The sequence below is a fragment of the Seriola dumerili genome, unplaced genomic scaffold, assembly GCF_002260705.1.
Source record: "Seriola dumerili isolate Sdu_G_001 unplaced genomic scaffold, Sdu_1.0 BDQW01012242.1, whole genome shotgun sequence".
Classification (NCBI taxonomy): domain Eukaryota; kingdom Metazoa; phylum Chordata; class Actinopteri; order Carangiformes; family Carangidae; genus Seriola; species Seriola dumerili.
The window spans coordinates 406125-431029 of NW_019186497.1; the positions used below are offsets into that span (position 1 = coordinate 406125).

A 24905-nucleotide genomic window follows, 5' to 3' on the forward strand; every position below is an offset into this window, starting at 1 on the left:
ACTGTGCCTTCTCCATGTAATGAAAAATAACAACTACAGAAGTGTAGTGAAGTGAAATAACTGCTTAGCAAGATATCAAACAATTTTATCTTCAGCCTAGGTCTAAATTAATTTTTTAAAATTTGCTGCTTTTTCTACCTACACCTTACTTAAAGCTTAGCTTGAATTAAAATCCTAAGGGTGTGTGTATGAATGAAAAGTAATTACTGCAAAACCAGTTTTTGGTTTTTATTTGAATAAATTACACTCACTTATCACATTTTTTTCTTTACATCAAGCATACAGTCTTAGAATCCAGTGCAAGAATAAAAGAAAACAAAAACAAAACAATCCAAAGACAATCATGTGCAGCACAGAGAATCCCTCCTTTCACATTGCGTCTGGATAATATACTGTATATATACATCTATACTGTATGTGTATACTTTTGTCACAGTTACAAAAATAAGATACGTTACTGTAGATGCGCGACTATACACACAAGGTGAAAACAAAACACAGAAAAGCTGTACAGTCCTCATTGAGGGCAAAGATACACACGATTGTTAAAAAACAGTGAAAGAGAAAAAGAAGGAAGGAATAAGATCACCTTTAAAAAAAATAAATAAATACATGACCTCTTCAAACTGTACTGTTATTCTTCCACAGCCAACAAAGTATACTGTCTGCTAAAGTTGTGCTTCCCTTAAAAAAAATAAAGCAACACTTTAATGTGGGTTATCAGTTGATTTTGCATCAGTATTGTAATTCTACTGGATATAATGAATTGGTCCTTTGATTAAAGAGACATCCATGTTTGTTTTTAATGTTGAACACTGTCAGAGACAGTATATTTTAAATACCTCAGCATCAGAGGTCCTCTGCAACCCTGTCCCTGTGCATTACATGTACAATACACAAACCCAAACAGGCATCCCTCCCCCAAAATACACGCACAACATTACAACAAGATGGGTGAAAAATAGTGTTACCGCTGCACAGATCTTCTTGCAGGAGGGTAAATACATTGTCGACATTGCAGAGAATAAAACCTCAGGGATAATGTGTGCACTACGGCACCTCACAGCTCAGCTGACTAAAACATGTAATAACTGAGGCTGGTTTGATTTCTAGATTATCAATACATCAGTTAGAGAAGGGAAACTAATCCCACACAATACTGCATACAAGCAAATAGCTGGTTAGGGAAAATTAAACATCATGTAGAGTATGTAACAATTCTTCTGAGGTCTGACATGACATGTATAAAGAAAACCAGCGGCTTTTTGTCCGTATCATCATGAAGAAAAGGGATGTTTAGTGTAAGTTGCATCATTTCAATTAATAAAAACATTTCCACTGAGACAAAAAGAAATGATCTCTCATTCCACTCTGCCATTTACACACTCCTTTGTCCTTGTTGGAAAGTATTTCAAAGAGTATTGTTGCTGGCTACGTCTAGTTTTTTCTTCATCAATGGCTTATAGACAGCTACGACTACAGAATACTAATCGGACTAGTAGGGATGCAGCAAAAAGAGCTACACCTTCACCTCCAGAGAAAACAATTGCCCCAGTGAGCAGTTAAATCTTAAGTTATTATATCACAATACATCAACCATTTTTCACACAAGTTGCTGATAAAATACACATTGGAGGATTGCAATTTATTCACCATAGTTTTCTTACATCACTTCAGACAGTTTAAACTTGACAACTTGTGTTTTTGCAAATCATTTCATCACTTCACTAATCACTGGCTCAGATAAGTAATGTCACATACTTGAGAATACAGTTTCACTCCCCCTTGATAAAAATACCAAAGAACTAAAGATTGCAAGCTTCACGCTGTTGCATTGAACAGATTTACTGACACCTTGCTGTTGGAGTTGATTCTGGTTTCTGTAGGTAACTTTGGTATCTAAATCACATATGACCAATCACGCGCACATGTTACATAAAAAAATTAAAAGTACAATGAGTAATGTTTGTTGTAAGTTATCAACTAGATGAATCTGTCTAGAAACTCTGAATAGTTAAAATGTGAGGACGTCCTTTGGACAGACTTTTTAGAGCATGACAGGGACGTGGTTTCTCCAGAAACGGCCCAAGCATGCCAAGAGACTACAGTTAAAAAACAAGGAATATTTCAAACAAAGCAAAATCAGTTCAACATATCTTTTTTTTTTTAATAAGATAAAATGTTTAACACTTGAAACCATGCTTGACCTAGAGTCTAACAAACATGAAGCACGTGGACCATTTTTTTTCCTAGTATGTGAGAAAAAGGTTTCTATCTACTGTAGAGTTTGCCACATAATACAGTGAATGAGAGAAAATGTGATTTTGCAAAGCTGTTCTAATAAACTCATGACGGACTGACAGCCAACTTAAACCGAGACAAAAGCCGGGACAGAAATGGACCAGATGACTATGGAAGCCTGAAGGTACCTCCTGGGATAAGGGGAAGCAACGACATCAATGCTGATTTTCCTCATTTAAAGTTTTTACGATCAACTGGTGTAGACTTGCTTTAATTCGTCATCAATCTTGTTCATATCTTCATTCGTTATTATGTTGTTGCCGTTTTGACTCCTTTAAAGTGGAGCGCAGGTGGTTAGTAGGAATGTTGAGGAAAAGGTTACTGGGAATACAGGGGGGAGGAACTGGAGGCCAGGATTTGTTTTGCCACTGTTGCAGACATAGCTAGTAATCGTGACGTCCTAGTGGGGCAGCGGCACCAGGATATCCACGTAGTTGATTGGGAAGAAGCCGGAGTTGCCGTGCAGCATCCCCTCGTACCAGTTTTCATCGATTTTATTGGTCAGGGTGATGATATCGCCTTCCTTGAAACCTAGCTCCCCTTCGTTCTCAGGGTCAAAATCGTACAGTGCACGACAGCAGGGCTGGTCCATCGGGGCTGGAGAAAAGGAAGACAGTTAGAGAGTTCAGAGAAGAAAAGGAGAGTAAAGCCTGGTTTATACTTCTGCATGGGATCGACTCAGAGTCTACGCTGTAGCCTACACAAGTGGCTTACGCCATTGTGAGCATTTGTCGCTCTACAGTTACACCGCCTAAATCCTGACTGGTGGTCGAGTTTATGTCCATTTGTGTGTACTTGAAGCTATGGATATCTGAAACAGAATGGATCATGTTGGAGGAGATGGTGTTTACGACCATTGATCTGATTGAGGCTGAAGGAGGGTGAGTTTTCTGTGCTGTGCGACCACTGAGAGACATGCACAACACATGTTATCAGGTGGACCAATCACAGTTGTTACAGTCTGCATCGTTGCAATATGTAGTTAAATTTCAAGGGAGGTGCACATCAGGTTATGCCTCACCTACACCATACCTACAGCATCAATTCAATGCAGTATAAACTGGCCTTAAGAAGAGAGGCTAGAAGTGGAGATAAAATGCTACATATAAATTAGAGGCACAATGATCACAAGAAAAGCTTGTGAAAGGCTCACCTGGAGACCTGGCTGAAAGGGGGAAAGAGGAGGAAGCAGAGAGGAGGAGACAAAGAGAGACACAAAACATGACCATCAGTGACTGCACAATTATAACAAGGTAGGCAGTGTTTAAAGGAATAGTTTAATAATTTTGGGAAGTATGCACATTATCCCCGGGACTCCAAAGTCCCGGCTAGTCCTCTCTCTTGTAAAGCACAAAGCTACTGTGTGAAAACACTTTCCCTGAATCTTTGTGTTGTTTGTGTAAGTTTGTTTTCGTATGAGAAATGGGTTCATTACTGCCCCTTGTCGCCGTTGGGGGAAGAGATGCTCACTACAACTTCAAAGTACCAGTTGGTGGTTTCTGCCCGTCAGCCTCAGGGGGTAGTAATGAGTCCATTTCGTCTTACTGCACTACAATGAGGCTAAGGAGACTGCACAGGAAAAGTAAGCTGGACATGCGACAAAAACGTTATTTATATTTGATGGAAAGCATCTTCAAACTATAGATTTGGTTTTACAAGAGTCAAGGTTGATTTGGTTAATGTATGGTTGGTTAACCTGGCTCTGCCTATCAGTACCTGTACAGCTTACAAATTTACAAGTTATATCTTGTTTATCTTAATAGGTATAAAAACCAAAGTTTAAAAACAGCAATTCACTGTTTGATGGGGACAATATTTTTCCTCTGAGCAGTTGTCAGGCAGCTAGTTACTACTCCAGGTCAAGAAATGGTCCAGCACATAACCACATAAAAATAATTCATGAGTGAGCTTTAGAGGTCCAGGTGGACAGATTATATTGCTTTTGGACAAGCTAGCTATTCCACCCTAGTTTTAGTATTAATGTGAAGCTAACTGCTTAGCTAACTGACTGTTGGCTGTTGCTTCATGTTTAGCATCCAGACATGAGAAAGGTATCAGTCTTCTTATGCAAGTCCAAGTGTATAAGTACATTTCCCAAAATGTCAGACTCTTCCTTTAACATAAAAAGAAAGATGAGACATTTGATTTTAAACAAAAGAGTATCCAGGGGTTAGACAGAAACAGCACTGCAGATGACCTGCACTGCAAACAAAAAATGCAGACAACAAAAAAACACTTCCACAAAAGTCAATTTAAAGAACAATAAAAATAAGAGTGATAGAGAGATTTTGCATCTCTTCCCAAGTCACTCTTGCTCACCTGGAGATCTTGCTGCAAAGGGAAAAGGAGAAAACAAAGGTGAAAAAATACAATTTCAGCAATAGCATTTTTAGATGGGTAAATGATGAGATGATGGATAAGTAGAGTAGGCGCAGTGAAGTGAATGAACAACAAAGCAAGAAAAACACAGGTTGGACAATAAAGTGAAAGAGAGGCGGAGAAGCAGACAGACAAAGAAATAGGAGGATAAAACAGATCGGAGGATTGACACGAGAACAAAACAGAAATAGCAAATGCTCGTCTGCTGGCTTTTCATTGGCATTGTCGGTCTGCATTCTTTGTACAGTGAGCGGACGGCACTTATTTTTCTGCTATTTGTATCATTGTTTCAAAAAAAAAAAAAAAAAAAAAAAAAAAAAAAACAAACAAGAAAGATGAGGTGATGGAGGAGATATAGTTGTATCTCTCTGGGGTTCACTTTTGTCTCACCTGGAGACCTTGCTGCAAAGAGGAAGAGGAAAAACCACGAGGGAAGGGGAAAGGAAACAGCAGGAGTGCTTTTAAGTTTAAAGTGGAAATGGCAGGATGTTGCTGAAGAAATTAATTGGTGACCATACAGACAGAAACATATTGGAAGAAAAAAAAAAACACAGAAACACAAGTTTGACCTGGCTCACCTGGAGACCTCGCCCCTAGACAAATAAACAAAAATCATAAGGGGAAAGAGAAAAGTGAGAAGTTGTATTTATAAATTCTGGATTGGTGGATAATCTGTTCACTACAGGTAATAACTGAAATGTTGGGAAAAGAGCTGGGAAAAAGAAAGATAAAATTAGCAAACAATAAAGGTACCATAAATTCTAAAACATTTTTCCATGTTTTTATTTGAACCAAGTTATTCTAAAATGTTTGTAAGAAAGACCAGTTAGAATGTTTTTCTTTAATGTGGAACTAATGTATGAAGTCTATGTGTATATTTGGTTTTTAATGCTTATACTATTTGTATTTCATACAGTGCACAAGCATCTCTTAAAAAAAGACCACATACAGTATGTTTCTCATTAAAAGGCTTCTGGTATGTGAGTAGACTTAATCTGTTCTCTTTCCTGGAGGACTTTTATTGTGAAACATCTGCAGTAAATGCTGTGTTTTTGTAGTGAGTAAAGTGAAATTGATCAAAATGAATCAGTGGGAGTTCTGACATCGCAAGTATGAATATGTTGATTAAATATGCTCTATAAAAGTATAATTTATTCTAACTTTACCATGCAATGCATTTTAATATATGTACAGCAATTCCTTTCTTTCTTTGGCCTTTTTGACCATCATTGGCTTTTATTTGAGAATTTATAGTGAAAATGAAAAACATAGAGAGGGTTGTTAAAGGAAAGAAAAACATGAATTATTAGAAACTAGCCCAGAAACTATCCTTTAAAGGGAAATACTACAAATTTTACTGTTCTGTCTTCACATCAGTCGAAACAGGAACTTGTGAGATTCACCAGTAAGAGTACAGTGTTCATACACAACCAGGACTAGGTTCTGGACATGTTTCTGAACAGAGAGGTTTATATTCTGGGTCTCACCTGGAGATCGAGCACTGTGGATGCCTCCATTGTGGTTCTCACTGATGGAGAAGTCCAGAGACGTACGTGGTTTAGGCATGTAGTCTTTCCTCGGTTTGTTAGAAGTGTCCCTTATCCTGCAGAGTGGAAAACACAGAATTCATCAACGCACAAATAACAGAGATTAACATGAATCGCATTCTATTCCTTTGGCAATAGTTGGTGAATAATAGTTTCAAAAATAATTGAAAGTGTCAGCACTGACCGTTCGTCTATCTTACTGGAGAGCTGTGTGAGGATCTCAGCAGCCCGGCTGTGGTACTCCACCTGAGCGTGGACCAACGCAGAGAGCTGGCTCACCTGCTCAATCTGTTGATGCACACAGAAGAAGCACAGAAGATACTAGACATCGACACCACTGGCTGATGATTGTTACTTAAAACTCCGACTTAGTCATTTAAGCTTGGGGTGCATTGTTGTTATTACTGATTAATATCTCAATTATTTTTTCAATTAAATGTTTAGTCAATTAAATATCATAAAACTGAAAAATATTGCTTAATTTTCTTTTGATGGAATAACCAATATTTGAATTGATTGATAGAAGTATAGTATATGCCCTAAGGTGACATCTGGTTGAGTAAGGATCACATAAACACAGGGGTGGATACCATGGAGGTCTGGTAGGAGATTTACATACAGCCATATACAGTAGAATTGACTACATTTGTAATGTAATACTTTGTCCACAAAAAGCAGGAGCTGACATCATAGAAAAGATGGGGGGTTTCAGCCAGTATATTATGGGGTCATGACCCCAATTTAGTTCAATGGCTTGAGGAGCACAAGAGGGTAATGGGAATGGATGTAGTAGCTGGATACAGCAAAAGTGGAAAGGTAGAGATGGGCGAGTAATAGATGTGATTGTACAACTCAAAAAACTAGAATATGTAAGAAAAAAATACCAAATGACCAACTGTCAATGGGGAATACATTTATTCACCACTAGGCAGGGAGACTGCTAACACTTACATCACTCTCCAACAAGTTGAACATGCTCTGCTCGGCAATCTCCTTGGAGTCGTCGAACTTCTCAAGTGCCTGTTTGATCTCGTCGTCTGTGACTTTGCCCTGACGTTTCTTCTTATAATCAAAGTCCAGACGGCGACCCTCCATTTTCTTCAGGTGATGCTGCAAAACAAGATCAGACAGTAAATCTAAATCCTTGACCTACAGATGACTTAGATTATTGTTTTTTTTTTCCAAAGTTCTGCACTCGTACCTGAATCTCCTTGAGATCTTTTTCATGGAGGTTCTGCAGTGGATCAATGAAGTTCTGCTTGACCTCCATGTCCAGAGCATCCTTAACCTCTCCCAGCTCACGCATGGCTTCCCCAGCGTCAATCAGAGCAAGGCCTGAAAAAAAGACATTTCGACAATAAAAACAAATGTACCACGCTCATTTCCATTTCAGTGTATGGTTCATCTCCAGTAATACTATGTCATTAGAATCTACAGCAGATTTTGAAGGCAGCTTTTTCTCTTTAAACAACATTTTAATGCCTTCACTTGTGAATAACAAAGGAAACTTCAGGCATCTTGTCTGGAAAATAAGCTCATGCATTTTTCATAACATTGTTGCTACGTCCTTGAGGGAATAAAATTATGCCACTTTGTTCCTGTGAAGCCTATAAAAGTGTTTCTCCACTTTCTGGGAGAAGCTTTAATGTGCTGCAGCTCACCAAAGTTAGACTCCTCCCCGAGCTCCCTGCCAAACCTCTGCATGGACTCTCCCAGGATGGTCTCAGTCTGTGTGTAGCCCGGTCCCTTCTCCTGGCCCCGCATACGTGACATGGAGTTCATCATGCTCATCTTGGCTCTGGTGGCTATAAAGACAAGGCACTAATGAAACTAAACACTTCCAGGGCCAAGTGTTTGTCTATGTCTTAAATTTTGTAGTCAGATAACACAATGCCTGAGGTATCAAAGTGAATCCTATTAAAATGCTTGACTGTAATTTGTTGTTTGGAGTTCATTTGGAGAGCTGTGAGTTTCATTCTCTCTAACCAGCTCCCACTGTGATTACATGGCCACTAGAAGTACAACATGGGCGAGAATATTCAGTTATTTACTATTATGGAAAATTCAAATGTGTAAAAGGCCAATAAGTCTCCAGGAAAAACATCATGTTGAGGGATATAGTTAAGAATCAAAACACACTACCAAAATAAAATCCACAAAAAAGACTTATTTTCAAGATAATTAAATTATGGAATTTACAAGAATAATGACTAATAAAGACTTGAAGAATTACTTACACAGCAATTAATACAACTTTTTAAAATAGATTTTAATGTAGCTGTTACTATTAATAATGCAATAATAAATGTTAACTGTCTGTTTTTTATGTATATGAATTAGGGTTGATCAGCATGGTTGAAATAATTATTTAGTAGGGATATTTTCTAGTATGTCACAGATATGGTGAATACTGTATATGTCAAATCACATAAAAGTATACTGGTGTTCAAATTAATAAAATATGCTCTACTGTTTTGCATCCATCATCGTCATCAACAGCCTTTTATTTTCTCAGGCATACACTGTATGACCCTCATTTTCAATGATGCTGAGATTACATAAGCAAAAAGAAAACAAACCAAACACCAAAAATACAATACAGTTCCTAATTAAAACAATTACATTCAAAGACATTAAGATTTAAAAGATTTAAAAGCATATTTCTAAATTGTCCCAGTGTTATTAGGGAATCAACATTTAAAGTACATTGTTGGTTACTCCATGAGTTTGGAGCACAAAATCTAAAAGCAGTCTTTTCATGTTCTTGTCTTGAGTTGAAAGTTGACCACAATAGATGTTAAGATCATTATTATCTCTTCCTTTATGTAATGGACAACCTGGGCAGACTGAATCCCTCATATGTGTAAAATGTGTTAAACTAATACAATCAGTTTGGTTCATTTTTAACATCAGTTTACTGGGAATAATTAATATGACCAAAAAAATTGTGATGCTAAAATGAAAAAATCATATTATGTTGAAAGTCAGTCAACACTATTTAATAATTGACTTGGCCTAATGTGTATTTGTGTACTTCTATACGACTGTATATCTATGTTTCTGTGTGTCAGTGTGGTTTTATGATATGTTCATGCTTATGATATATCATATTTTTTCAATATGTTTTTTAATAATCTTAATATTGACTCTTGAAAGACTGGCATTTGGGCTAAAAGATTCATGCTAGCTTCCTGCACAGCTAGTTTATGTCACCTGGGTTTGGCTGCAGATACTCAGTGGTCTTGGTCATGATGTCTAGCACTGCCCGAGCGGTGGTGTCCATCTTCTGTAAAGCACAATGTAAACAAACAAAATGTGGAAGGAGACACAGAAGGTACAGAAATAACAGTTAAAAAAAAAAAAGTGGGTCTTAACAAAAAAACAGGTAAGGGCCGAAAGACTGCAGGAGAGAGTGAGATGAATATAACAGCAATAAAACAATTTATGGATCTTTACACTGCCCACCCAGAAGATAAACAAAAAAGTGTTGCTTTGTTCTACAGCCTGATGGTGAGAGAAAGACGCGCAGAGCTGAGAGCCAGCATCCCTTCTGTGCTCTTGTTTCAGTGTGATGAGACTCGCCAGCTCCCAACAGCCTCTCTCTCTGCACCACATTAGAACCTCTGATATGTAAAGACAAGGGATCACATGTAAAGACACATATGCACTAACATGTGGTGATGCTTAAAAATACATAAGCACTCACATGTACATACATTTATTTAAAAAATCAGGCAATGTGTTATTCAGGGCTTGAATGTATTTGTGGAAGCACAAACCAACACTATAAGATACCACGATATGCACGATATGGGAGTCATTGAAATTCTTGATTAAATACAGTTCATACAAACTAGTGGCAGTGCAGCAGCATGATGTCACTGCAGGCAAACAAACTGCAGTGAACATTTCTGAGTTTCTGGGTTTGAACAGGATTTCTGATGAAAGAATAATTTAAATTATTTTTAAGACAAAGCAAAAACAAAGGGAGCTACAAACTCTGAAGGTATTAACATGTTTTAAATATTAGTTTATATGGTTTAAATATTAGCCCTCTAGCTGGGGAAGCTCTCAGCCAGATATGCAGGCATAATGTAAAGCTTTTGCTTTGTAAAGTAGTGGGTTGGAGACCACCAAAAGTTTCAAGGTAAGCAGGTTGCCATTTTCAACCAATTTCTTTTGCAACCAGTTTACATTCAGTGTCAGTGGTGGCAACAGCAACGAGTTAGTCCCTCTAGACCCTATTAAAGTGGGGAATTTGACAAAATGGTGAAGTTTGTCCCATATAATCCAATAAAATTGTTGGATCTTTGTAATGTTTGATCTCCTATTAACTTGCCTGCAACCGTAATGTTGGTGTAATCATTTAATATGCTCCTGCAATGATCTGTTGGGAATCCACAATATTTCCGATTGATTGATTGGTTTGATTATCTAGTAATGAATCTACTAATAATCTTTAGTGATGGTTGTCATTCTGAACGAAATGATAATGGGAGATTCAATAGAGTTTACTCTTGCCTTTTCCATATCAGTGAAGTCCTCATCGAGCTTCGTTCCTTCTGCTCCTCCAACTTTCTCACTCACTTTCTGCAAAACAAACAAAACAACAAAAAAAAAGGCTCAGTTTTAACGTTTGTCAGCTTGACAAAATTGTATTGCAGTGGGTATAAATATTAAAGGTGACAAATTCCAGAGAGGTCAAATCCAATTCAACAGTTCTCAGTACTGAAATGAAGATCATAATTAAAATGACACAAAAGTGACCTCAGGCACCGGTGAAGGGAACAAGAACAACATTTCAAGAGTTGCACATGGACTCTGCAGAGATGAACAAATAGAAGATTTCTCACAGGATTTGTAAGATTCTTTTCTCAGACTGTTTTTGTTAAGGGCAAAATGGAGATGTTTATATTGTCATTTTATTTATCTATTTGAAACTTTAGCCTTGTGGATGAGTCAGTAAGATGTAAGAGATACTGTTCTTTAGTAAATTACATATTAAATAGCATCAATGTTGTAATAAGAGAAGTGATTTGCCTTGTCAGGGTGTGAAGTGTGAACCTGCAACATCACCGGGTCGCAACTTCTCCACTCCAATTATGATCATGTCACACAACAAATGCACAGATATCAGCTTGACCTTGTGTTGCACATAACAGATCATACTGCAGTGTGAACCTCACCTCTCACCAGCGCTCACAGATAACAATGTCAGGAGTGTGTTGGTGACCTTTACATCTCTGATACTGATCTTTAATAGAATAGACCTGGCATTTTTTTGTGTTATTAATGGGTGAACAGCTGAACACTTTCTACAGCAATAGTCCCCAACCTTTTTAGATCGAGACCGCTTAAACAAAGCAAGGCTTGTGAGGCTCTGTTGCAGGTTGCAGTGTGTCTTTATGTTCTGAGCAGATCAACCAAAAGGTGATTTGATTTTTGCTTCTCAGATTGGTTTGTTGAATTATTTTAGAGGACAGAGGGGATGAAAAATACTAATAAAATCTTGACAAAAGTCAGAAAAACAAATTATTTTTTTTTGCAACAGAAATATTTTTCACATCTTACTCGTCCTGTTAGTCACCTTTTGACCCCTCAAATTTTTCTTGGAACTCCTTTGAGCCCTTATCTGACAATATACTGTATATAGAAAAAACAACAAAGGTACACACACCAACATATAGTTTGCAGTAAACAGAAGCATACACATCCCTCCTACTCAGTCTAGACAAATGACAATGTGGTAGCTCCTGGCTTTAAAATAACAGTATCAGATTCTCCATCACTGCTGGAGACAAATGCAGCAGGAGAGAGGGCAATAAAATATCAGAAATGGAGGAAGAGATGAGGCATGGGCAGCAACAAGCTGTAAGTGTTGTCCTTTGTAGCTTCAGACTTGGCATGGATCCATGTGCACAGGCACAAACACAGAAATAATTCCTCTGGGCTGCCGTTCCCTCACTCTCTGTCTGCTGATAAGATTTCCAGTTCTGCCACCATCCAGCTTCGGTCTGTGATGTAACCAGACGCCTAGAGGGGGCAGCAATCTGACACAACAAGGCCAGACACGGCCCTCAGAGGAAGGACCGAGGGAGAAAAAACAACTTTCAGGGAACGTCACAGTGCGTGACTATAGAAACCATGAAAGCTAAGGTCAGTAGGAGAAGTCTTTCCTCAAGTAAAAGACAGAATAATCACACTGTACATGTACTTCATGGACGGGATGAGTCCATTTTACATTTTTGGCTATTAAATGTTCACGCTGGTCTTTACACTGGCACTGCTGTAGTAGGAGAGAGAATAAATGGTCTTTTGAGTTTAGCCATTTTTTTTTAAAGATCCTAAAAAAATGAAGTATTTGGAATCAAGCAAGTCAAAATGAGATGTATTTTTCCAGGGGTAACACACAGAGGGGTGATCTGTGACAGACAGAGCAGGAGGGTTTAAGAGACTAAGCCTGTGACAGAAGTTTATACAGCATAAGACTTTCTGAGAATTGGTGCTCTATGAGTCATCTTAGCAAAGACTGATCCCACTTGTGAAACAGCTCAATATTCTCACAGCAAAGCAAAGCAAAGCAAAACACACACACACACACACACACACACACACACACACACACACACACACACACACACACACACACACACACACACACACACACACACACACACAGTGGAAGTTTAACAGCAAGCCACATTTCCTGTCATTAGTTTCACCTACACATCCCTACAATGTCTTCAAATCCTCCTTGAGCTTGTCGTCATGGAGACAGGTATCTGCCCGTGCATGGCTTATCGGGGAACTTCCTGTTTTTTCTCTCACTACTTTTGTCAATTCTCGTGTCCTCAGTCTCATATCCTTTTTTCCTTCCCTCATGTCAGGCCTGCTGATCAAACACTAATGGGGATACGTGCCTCACAAGAGCATCATCACCGCTGGGGAGATGATGATGATGTGAGCTGCTGAGATGGAGGTGAAGATGGCTGTATGGATGCGTGTTAGACTGGGTCCTCAGCTGTGCCAACACAAGCGACACAGTGACGCTTCTAGTGCTCGTCGAAGACATCTAATCACGTAGTGTACAATTTTACACCTGGGATACATTATGAATGCAGTTACATATAACTACTCTCTGGTTTCAGATAGGAACATGATGTGAATTCATATAAGAGACGGCACATGCCTCTATCTTAGACAGAAACTGGGAAAAACAATGATGCCTCCATTTGTAATTCACACCAGACATAGCACATTTTTAAAAAATCTTTGCTTGCAGTAATATTTCACAGCGCATAACGACTGCACTTAATGACACAGTCACTGTTTTTGGTACTATTGGAGGGTATTGCCAATTAATATTCTTCTACAGAGAGAATTAGTCTGATGTTCTGACCGAAAGATGACAATCACTGTTCGTGTCCACACCAGGTTTTACAGTCTCATAGGCGAAGTGACAGCTTCAAGATCACTGAGATTTAAAAAACAGAACTATTCTTTCTTCTTCAATGTTCCTGCAGAAATATAAACTCTTATCCACCGATTTTCCAACTGAACTTGACCACCACATATTGCACTACACACAGCTTCATACATTACTGCCTCCTCTCCTCCCTGCTTGTACTGAGCAGGAAACATGTCTATTTTAACACCACTAGCATTAACTACACCATGGGTACTTGGTTAGACAATCTCATGTGTTTGTACTCAGGTGGAAAATCTGATTTATAAATCTGATCCTTGATTGAAGAGAAAACCAACAGTGCTTTGAGTTTTGAGGACCAAGGTTGAAGACTGCTGCAGTAAGAGCACTGGAGGTGGTCGACCTCCCCTCATACAGTATTCAGAGCTCTAAATTCAACCATATGTTATTCGTGTGTGTGTATGTGTGTGTGTGTGTGTGTGTGTGTGTGTGTGTGTGTGTGTGTGTGAGTCTGTGTCTGTCCCACATCCATGATTTCTTTGGCTTAGAGATAGGAAGGGACTAGGGAGTCAGAGTCAGTACAAGTCTGTCATTTCTCGAGCTAAATAGATAAGAAACAATCAGTCTAGGGGACCTGCGTGAAGGTTGGGAGAAGCGGAGAAACTGAATGAATAAAAATGAGCTGTTGGTGGCTGTTTTGAGTAAGGGCAACAGTGCTGCTGTGCACACTGCTGCCGATGGCTGCTGTCAATGCCTGTTCAACCCCCCAGACACTTCTTTTCAAGTTGAGAGCAAAGACAGAGCTGGTGTTGTGCTTTAAAGGCTGCAAGCTGAAGAGACAGAAATTTATTACAATGATGGAAGGGAATTGCATGCCAGGGTACACTAAGACACATGAGCACAAGCACACAGAGACACTGAAGGAGAATATAGCATGTCACAGCCAATAACCATGGGCCTGATGACTGATCCTTTACTCCCAGTGACTTACTAAATGTAACCAAGCCACTAATCCCACGTAATAGCCAGTAAACTACAGTTCTAACACCTCCTGAGGAACCGGCAATGTCACTGTGCTTTCACACATAACTGATCTTTGCTCCTCCCCCCAACAACAACCCATCTTTTCATTCTCCACCCATCACTCCTCTTTCTTGTGCTCCCTGCAGGGGAAGGGCATAACAAGGTGAGCCGAGCAGCAGCGATGGCTGTGTGAGGTGAACTTTACAGGGATGCGCAGGATGCGCAGCTGGTTGCTGGGAACAGCAGTGGCGTAGATGATATGTAACCTGTGACGTCACAGCTTGCAACATCACATACTGAGCACACGCACTCATAGTCAAGAAGACTGTCGTGTACGATGCTGATACATGCGAGTGGATGAACATGCAGCTGAGTCGTGATGCCTCCAGACAAAGAGGCAATGAAGGGATAAGGTTTTGCTGCAGAGCTTGAGGCAGGTTATTTCTAATACACCACAGCCTTTGTATTCTAGGCTACTTGTATGTTAATGAGTTAATGGCATGTTTTAAAACGTATTGAAAACACTACTAATAATTAGTTCCAAATATGGTTTCTCCACAAAAAAAGTACAATTTCATCACAAATTCATATTATACCTGAACGTCTGAACCTACTGAACACATAAAGTAAATACGCAAATGTTGCTCATTTTGAAACTGCTTGAACAAAATGTCTCCTGCTTCATTCTCAGTGTTTCTGCACTGATGCCTTCGGTTTTTCACACAGAGACACTTTCCCCCTTAAGAAGATGAATGTGAAAATAGTTCTTTAGTGTCAAACTCTGCACATACATCATTCTGCACAGTGAAGGTCAAACATCCATGTGAGGTCACAAAAAGCAAAACACATTTCTGAGTGGAGGGGGCAATAATATATGATAAAAGACACATAATAACACTAAATGGATATGTGCAATGAGGAGGGAAACCAAAGGGACTGAAATAAAGTAAATGTCTCTGTGAGTGTACAAAGACACAGTGTCCGCTTTAAGCTAAAAGCTACTGCTAACAGTTGGTAATTAGCGCTAAATACAAAGTACAGCTGACCCAGATGGGAGTGCCATTGGTTTTGCAGGCTTATGATCATAAAACAAAGTATTGGGCAAATTATGACCGGATGATGGCACTAGGTGAAACATTAGAGGATCACAACTCATCCTGAGGGGAACATGAATGTCTGCTCCAAATTTCATAACAATCCATCCAATTGTCTGAACCATACTGACACTGCCTTCCCTTGAGCACATCCTGCTGATGTGGTTAAAAAAACGAACATACACCTGCTAATGAAAACCTTCAGGTCTAGTTCACACAAGGCTTTAGATCTCTCTCTTCACTTTCTATTTTTCTCCAACTGGCAGCCATGTTAACCAAATCAGACCAGATTAAATATGCTAAATGGGGAGAGGAAAACAGCCCAGAGATCTTGCCAAGGGCTGCAGGGAGCCCTCCCTCCCCGATCCCAAAATCTCTTGCATCATCACAAGGGTCAGACAGCAGAGTGTCCTGACTTGCTCTCGCAGTGGATCGTTTTAAGAGCACGTAGCTCCTCCGGTGGCAAAAACAAGGTGCAGAAGGTGAAAACCAGCATGATGTAACAGCTCAACCTGCCTGCAATGCAAATAGGGATTCTGCACTCACAAACACGAAACCTCTCAAGTCATGCAATTTACTCCTGTGAAAAATAATTTACGCAGCATTATTGCAAGCCCAGACTGATAATGTCACAAGCCCAAAGGGAATTTCTCAATCACCAATGCCACTCATGCCAGAAAGGTCAAAGGTCAAAAATACATACTCTGTACTCATTTAAAGAACAGCATCACAAGAATTTCTCAAACGAAATATGAAACATCAGTTGTTTGACAATGTATTTATGCATTTATAGCCTACTAAGTAAAACTGGTATTAAAATTTTAAATATGGATTTTGAAAGACCACTGGAAACATAAAAATGTTTCAGGTTTAAGATAAAAAAAATTGAAGTATTTCAACTGAGATTTAAGGTGAGCACAGGATAACTTCCCCCCTTCAGCTGATGAATGTGAAAACACAGTCACAGGCTGCACAGTGAAGGTCAAACATCCACATGAAGTGACAATAAGCAAAACCCATTTCTGAGTGGACGAGGCATTGATATATGGAAAAAGACACATAATAATAACACTAAATGGATATGTGCAATGAGGTTATTTTAAAGTTAGGTTAGGTTAGGTTTTAAGGTTATTTCTCCTAATGTATCCTAAAAAACTATTACCAGGTATTAGATCACAGTCTGCTATATTTAATCAGGAGAGACAATTCACCTGCAGGCTGGCAGTATTTCTTTTCTATAAAGAGACCTGCCCACACAGATTAATGAAAACACTCCTGGAGAGTTTAAAGCAGGGTTTTACACCTGTGTAAGACACCCTGAGCTAATACTATTAAACAGCTGATGAGGAAACTGACCTGAGACACACTCTGACACACAAAGCGTCTGTTGTTGCTTTTAAACGGAAATCCAGGATTAGATTACTTTACTCACAGCAGAACACGGTGTGATCAATACTACAACATCATATCTATACATGCACGCATGAGCCTGAGGTGAGGATGCTGACTTATTTGTTCACAGGTTTCTAAATCTGTTTTTTGTGTTGCTCTGAATCATAAATACATGTTGTTGGATTAGTTCAGCCTATCATAAAAGGAACACAAAATACTTTTGGACAATTCTCATCTTTAAAAAAGCTGCTTCAATACTTAATTTTACTATAATGACATTTTTTTTTGCTTTATCTGGTGTATTTCCTACTGTACGCCACATAAAGAGGGAGGAGAAAAATAATTATGATTTTGTTATTTGTGTGTTCAAGAATGCAATTGCTTTGTTATGGAAACCCCCACTAAAACCATGTCTCAGCCAGTGGTTAGACAGATTGTCAGGCTGGCTGGAAAATATTTTGTAATGGGAAAAACCCAAGGACTTTGAAAAGGTGTGACGTTCATTCATGGACTTCCTGAAAAATAATCCCATAGTAGATTCCCACAACACATCAACTCTATCTTTATTTAAAGTACAAAGCTTTGTCTTGAGGCTCCACTTTGGCACAGCATTGCTTTGAGCTAAATTATTGGGAAATAGGAAGTTTTGCAGGTATTTGTTCATAAGCCATAGCATGATGGTGCTAGAGAGTCAGGGCATCACCAAAGTTATTAAAATTCATCCTGAGTGGGGCATAAATAACTGCAACAAATTTCATGACAGTTCATCACCTACTGACACATACTGCACCCTTCATACTGTGATAATGTAATTTCAACAATCCCCTTTACTGCTTTACACCTATGCTCTTAGCTTTCACAACTGTTCTGTTAGCATTAGCATCAGTCACATGGCGCCCAATGTGAGGTGCACAAGGAGTGTGCTGCTGCTGCTGCTGCCGCTGCTCTCCTCCCCCCCTGTCTCCCACACCTCCTCCCTCCTCTGCTGCTCACTAGTCTAATCCTGGCTGGGCACATGGAGGCCCCTGCTTTAAATACGCCCAGGGTGGAAGAGGGAGATTAAAAATGACAAGAGTGATTAGTGAGGCTATTAGGAGGACAGCCCCTGCTGCTGGACAATAACAGGATAGGATCTGAATCTTCCTGACAGCAGTAAAACATCCCGTCCCTCCTTCTCCTCCTACCTGCTCCCTGACTGCCCTTTTTCCCTCTGCGGGGAAGGATCTGTGTGGAAGCATCTCCAAATATGTCACTGAGGAAAACCGATACGCTCATCACATTTTTCCCTCTCATTTAATCTGCACTTGGGTTCAGCAAGCATGTGTATAAATATATATATATATTTTTTCGTTTTTCTGCTTCATTTTCACCTCGGAGGAAAGCGGTATGGAAACAGAACGGCTAGGGTCAGTTGGGAAGATGACAGTGAGCTGCCAAAACCTGAAAAGTCAAAAACAATTGCATAACAATGCCCAGAAGATCTTTGTCTCCCTTGTTTTTCCCCCTTTTTTTTAGATAACCTCTCCTGTTTTCTTCCTTCCTTTCTACTTCTGTCTCTACTCCAAATACCCTCAATGCCTTGCTGTTCTCATTGTCACATTTCTCATGCAACACTGCGCCGAGTATTCTGACTGCTGGACTGTGACTCAACAATATGTCTGACTGCGTTCACCTGGACTGGAATCTATCCTGCCACGGTTAAACCTCCAGCTTGCTAGGATTTCTAAGGACATTAACACCAGAAGGACAAAACTGGGAATGGATATTAATACTTTATTTAAGACCAAACCTATAATTGTATTGGCCATCCTGAGAATAGACCCTTGCTCTCGTGGAATCAGGGAGAAAATCCATTTGTTATTCTTAAATCCTGGTGGTCAGAGCCAATGTGGGGGTGGCTGGTTCCTGCTCCAACTACAGCTGTTTCAGGATGATAGTAATCCCACAGAACATCAAGGCCTGGGGCGGCATTAGAGGGGAGAAAATTCAACAATGCCGCTGGTGTGGATGTTTTACAAAAACAGTGTTGGACGGCCTACCAGGACACAAAGGTGGTAGTCTAAATTAGCTGGTTGGTTCAGACAGTTCAGTACCTGTACAGACAGGTAAGCGTCAAGCACAGACTGACTGGATGAGCACCCAGACAGGACCGGGTGCCAGCTGTTTCCCCTGTCCAGACTCATGCCAGCATCAGTCCACTGGTTGGCCATGTTGCTTCACTGACCTCTATCCACTCTGTGTGAGTGGCCTGTGGCTATTATAATCTGATTTGTAAGCCTTTGCATGGCTCTTATGTAACAGCAGGGATGAGTCTGTAGCTGGGGAGATGTGTGCACACACTCCAATCCATCCATGTACCGCTCAGTAAATGGGAGAGAAGGGGGAGAGGAGAGGGGGAGAACCAGCTGGCACTGTGTGTGTGTGAGGAAAGCGTGCCAGAGTTTGTGAGCGTTGGGACATGTGGAGATGATGATGATGAGACAAAGATGGAGGACGAGTAACAGCACACACGACATGAATGGTAGCCAGCTTTTGCTGCTACACAATGGGATTGTGTGTGCATTGCTCTTGACTAATATCAGTGAGTCTGTTTACTGTAAATCCACAGCAAAACAGAGGTATTTTTTGGAATGTATTTTTACAGAGTAAGTAAAGAAATGAATCCTTCACCCATTGGAAGCATCTCCTCTATTGTACTAAAACTGCTTCATCATGAAACTACATTGCTAATGCTAAGTATCTTCTGGACAATCATACTCTCAGTACCTCCCTGCCAGACCACCTATAGCTCTGCACGGGGCCCACAAGAAGGTGTGAAAGACTCAATGTGTTCAATTTTCTCTTTTAATTCCCTCTCACAATCTTTTGTGAACCACTTACTGCCATTCTCACTCATTTGCTAATATCACCTGTTTACTGAGGTGTATTTTTCTTTCTGTTTTTGTTCATACTTTGTCCTTTCTTTCTTAAAATCTATCCTCTTTCCATCTTAATATCCTTAGATATCCACTGGATATTTGACTAATCATATTATTGAGAGCTAAAATAATGAAGCCACATCTTAATAAAATTGGTTTAAACATACAATTCCATTTTTTTTCATTTTTGCACACTTAATATATTCATTTAAATGCAGAATAACATTTTTCGCCAAATTGACTCTCTCCAAATCAGTCTGGGTTCATGTTTTGTTTCACTTCATTCATGGTGACCTACTGTGGTGCACACTGGCCAGTTTTCTGTTGCCATTTTTCATGGATGTAGCTAGGTACCTAGCCATATAAGGAAGCTGACATCCCATCCAAGGGATTTAACTAAAACCTACTCCAGAAAGTAAAATTTCTTAGTAGCAATCAGGTAGGTATAAGTGACTGTAAGTGAAGAAAGATGCTGATAAATTACATTTGTGCTTGGTGAATAAAAGAAAGAAAGAATAAAATAAAGGGTGAAAAAGCAGCTTCAGAGTTTTTTGTGCACAGAATATCAGCTATTAGTATATTCATCTTAAATCAATCAAAGATCAGTTATCAGTTATTGGTTAAAGACCATCTCTTTTCACTCATCACCAACATAAAAGAGAGATCAACAAGATTTTTATAAATGATGCTTCATTCTCACAGAGTGACTCACCATTCACTCAAACACACTCAGGAAACCACACATACACGCACATACGTACACACGCACGCACACACACACACACACACACACACACACACACACAAAGCACAACCAGCTCCATAAACAACACGCTAGCTTTCTCTTTCACTGTACTTCATCGTCACTCTGCAATTTCCATTTCAAACGAGAGAGTGTCTCTCAGAAGAGATAATGAGAGAGCTTTGAGGCCTGTAGAGGCCTTGACTTATCTCCAGCACATAACTGAAAAAGGAAACATGTTTATTTATCCTGTAGGTCCACAGTAATATCATTTTAATGTTTACCCAGCAGTGTCGTGAGTTAAATCTGTGTGGGTGTAATGATGGTGTTGTCTAGGATAAGGAAAACTGAAAATCAGTATTGATGACAGTTATTAAAGCTCAGTTTGAGACTGCTGCCTCTGCTGTGTGTGTGGATGTATCTGTAATCCATGTCGTCCAGCTACCAGTCAGGATAAAGTTCTGTACTGTAGATCTCACTGCCAGTTTATTAGTCATAAAGAAGTAACATTAAACCAGCTTCAGCTTTAATTATATTGTGAATTGTGAATTTGGAATAATATTAAATCTGATCAATATTTCTGGAGATGGGTTATTGCTATTAGAGAGCAGGCAGACTATATATATGTCTATATATGAAATATAATGATCCACACACACAATCTCAGCACATAGTCATGCATTATCAGAGACTCAGGAGGATTGTAGTGCGTCACCAGCTAGTTAGCTCAACGCCAAGGCTTTTATATGTGCTGAATTTAGAAAGAGGAGATTATAATATTCACTTTAAAATCATGATCACATTAGGTAACTGTGGGTGAAGTGACACAGCAGCCACGTTATAAATCCACTGCTTTCTTGACTTGTTGTAGGAAACCATGGTGTTGGTTTTCTATCATTGCAGTCTAGGGGGGAACAGTGAGGGGGGTGCAGGAAACACACCAGGATGTGCTTCTTGGCAGGAAAAACCCTCGCTGATTTGTCCCTCTGAGTGGACGTTTGACCTTTTGCACAAATTGTTCACACTCATAGATGCACATACACACAGATGAGAGAAAGTGATCCGCCTGATGTTTCATGTAGGTAATGATTTAAAAAAAACTTAACTAAGTCTGCAATTAACACAACAATGTATCTCCCCACCATCAGTCGATGATTGATGATTAATCGATAGTCTTTAACTGTTTACCAATGAAACAGAGAAGAATTTCACAAAATAATCTTAACCCAATCCACTTACGAGCTTTCTCTGGTGGCCTTCATCGATGTAAGGTCATTTGTGCTTTCAAAGGCCATGAGATGCAGTTGAAAGCTCTGGAAAAGCCAGTGAGTGGTTTACTGACTGATTTAGGATTATTTTGTCAAACGTCTGTTCCCAAGGTTCAATAATGAACTTTCATGCCCAGAGTCTTTGCCACTTCTTCTGTTGTGGTTAATCTGGCGAACATGACAGGGCATGTTTCATAAAGGGTGTACACCTGTAGAGACTCAGAAGATAGCCAAGATGTAGAACATTTGATTACTGATATCTAAAGGTCAAAGGAAAGATTTAAAATTAGAGGACAGAGGCAACGTTTTAAAAAAAAAAGAGGAGGAACGGAGATTCAGCATGTGAGACAAAGAAAAAGAGAAGAAAGAAAATAAATATGCAAGGCAAGCAAAAATAAATATGGAGAAACTAAAATAAGTTCTGAATCAGTTCTAATTCTTCACTGTATGATAGGCCTACTACATATTTTATTGTTGAGCCGAAAAAATCGGTCAATTAGAGTGGATGATCAACACAATTGGCAACTGTTTTGAAAATAGAAAAAACATAATTTTTCAAGTAAAAATGCCAGAATTTCCCGCATTGCAGCTTCTCCAATGTAAAGGTTTTGTGCTTTTCTTTGCCTGTGATTGTAAACGGAATATCTTCAGGTTTAGACTGTTGATCAGACAAAACAAGTCCATTTGAAAACATCAACTTGGAAATTAGGAATCTGTGATGGACATAATGCACCATTCATTTGCAATCACAATGAATAAAAATGTCAAAAAATGTGTTTTGTTTTTTCATATAATTATACGCCATTTATGGGTACAATGAAGTACACATGCTCCACAATGTATAATGTATAAATAAAATACATATCTATACATATATAATAAACTAAACACATTAGAAAACACAGATGACAGTAGGGCTGAACGATATTGGGAAAAACAGACATTCTGCGATATGAAAAAAATACAGGAATTTTGACCATTTGACTCGTTTTCACTTGTTTTTAGATTGTGGTTAACATCTAGCGGGGGCGGGACCTGCTTTGGTTGGGAGTGGTTAGGGTTTTGTGCATGCAGAGCCTACATGTCACTCATTAGCAACACCCAAGAAGTAAAATCGGAATAAATTATACTAGACAGACTTTTCTTGTATATTATGGAAAATGAGAAAGGTGCGAGGTTTCTTTTTGTATCAAGAACCAAAAAAGTTGTACCTTGACAGGTTTGATTTAATTTGCCTTACTTGACATTGCATGTACTGTGATGTGACTATTGCCCATGCTCACATCGCAGTGATGATGCTGAAATGATATATTGTGCAGCTCTAGATGGAAGAAAAGATCCAACTGACAAAGGATCTGCAGCAACAGCAGGGGTATGAATAAGATAAAGAGAGAGGACAGTATGTCAGAGGGTATCTGCTGTGACAGCATGCAGACAGAGAGACTGTGTTTGCATCAATGGGAAAAACAAGATCTGGTCATAATCTACCAGAGGTGTGCAGACAGTGCCCGTGGTCAGTGAGTGCGCAGGAGACACCAAACACACTCGAATAAACTGCCTGAACCCATTAAGCTTTCCATGCAACAGTACACTGAAGCCAAACAACCGCTGCCTAGCATGAAAGAAGATTCATTATCATTGATGATGAAGATAAATGTCTTTCACTTCTAACTTCAAGCTGAACCATCCAGCAGCGACAGCAGAGTAATGGGTCCTAGAAGAAACAAGCAGCCGTGCATTTACACTAAAATCAATAAAGCAGCAAAAAACTGATTTCTCGTCCTCCAAACTCTACCACAGACTTTCAATCACACTGCACCAATCCCTCCCAAAAGAAACAATAACATTAATACATCCAGTGGCTTGTGTGACCCATTAAAAGAGGAGAAAATTGAAAAGCCTCAGCAGACCAACATTCTGTATACTTGATATTGATTATCTGCTGTTTAACATTGGTCGGGTTTGATTAGATTTCCTGTCCATAAAAAAGGTCACTACAGGAAGGGACAGGCAAAGCAGAAATGCAATGATGCCCATAATATTGATGACTATTGCTGCAGCTTTATATTCATACATGGAGAGGTGTGTGCCGAGGAATATACATTTATACTAAAATAATGAAATATTTAGACTTGAAGTGATTATCTAATTGGTTGGGCAAAAAAAAAAAATGTGAATACATCACCATTGGAAAATTATAATGAATTTTTTTCACTTTTTTCTAACATTTCATAGACAAATCCATCTAATTATGAATAAAATATAACTCATAAATATGATAATGATAATAAAAATAATACTTTAAAATGTTACATTAAACAATTTGGAGTGAAAACATTGTAAACTACAGGAGATTATTTACAAAAAGGTTGACAAAATCCAGATTATGTTCCAGTATAGTAACAGAGAATTCAATAAATGACCTGCATCTGACCTGGTCTCTTACTAATGCCTGTAAATCAATGTATTAAATTGCGAATCTATTTTAGTCAATATGTCTCAGTGCTATATATAACAAGACAACAGACTGCAAAATGGAAGGCAAGAAGTCAGCATATAACAGTGTATTTGCTCGTATCTGTATAGGTTTAAATTGAAAGCCTGTTCTTGACCCTGGAAACAGGGTCACACAAAACAATCACACAAGCTCAATTAGCAGTTTTCTGGAGCGTTCAGTCAAATCACAGATTCTTCCTCAGCAGATGTAGTTTGCTCAGTTGTCATGGTGCTGCAGATGTTATATTTTCCATTTTCCCTCAGAGAATTTTAGGATCTTCTTGTCTATGTGGGCTTAAAGGTTGGTATTGAAAGCTCT

General features: G+C 39.1%; 1 protein-coding gene across 4 annotated transcripts in view; it reads right to left on the minus strand.

Moving 5' to 3' along the window:
• Nucleotides 1–214: 214 nt before the first annotated feature.
• Nucleotides 215–24905, minus strand: part of LOC111240114 (endophilin-A1-like) — a 36024-nt gene continuing 11333 nt past the window's right edge. The window contains exons 2-12 of one of the 4 annotated variants that reach the window (XM_022770093.1): nucleotides 10749–10817; nucleotides 9441–9513; nucleotides 7889–8032; nucleotides 7429–7562; nucleotides 7179–7337; nucleotides 6412–6515; nucleotides 6168–6283; nucleotides 5259–5273; nucleotides 4621–4632; nucleotides 3997–4001; nucleotides 215–2905 (exon numbers count right to left, since the gene is read on the minus strand). In XM_022770093.1, the coding sequence (XP_022625814.1) occupies nucleotides 2702–2905; nucleotides 3997–4001; nucleotides 4621–4632; nucleotides 5259–5273; nucleotides 6168–6283; nucleotides 6412–6515; nucleotides 7179–7337; nucleotides 7429–7562; nucleotides 7889–8032; nucleotides 9441–9513; nucleotides 10749–10817 (1035 nt within the window). In that variant the 3' untranslated portion in view covers nucleotides 215–2701. Of the gene's footprint in view, nucleotides 2906–3454; nucleotides 3467–3996; nucleotides 4002–4620; nucleotides 4633–5258; nucleotides 5274–6167; nucleotides 6284–6411; nucleotides 6516–7178; nucleotides 7338–7428; nucleotides 7563–7888; nucleotides 8033–9440; nucleotides 9514–10748; nucleotides 10818–24905 lie in introns of all 4 variants that reach the window. The other 3 variants (XM_022770092.1, XM_022770094.1, XM_022770095.1) reach the window with 3 other exon arrangements.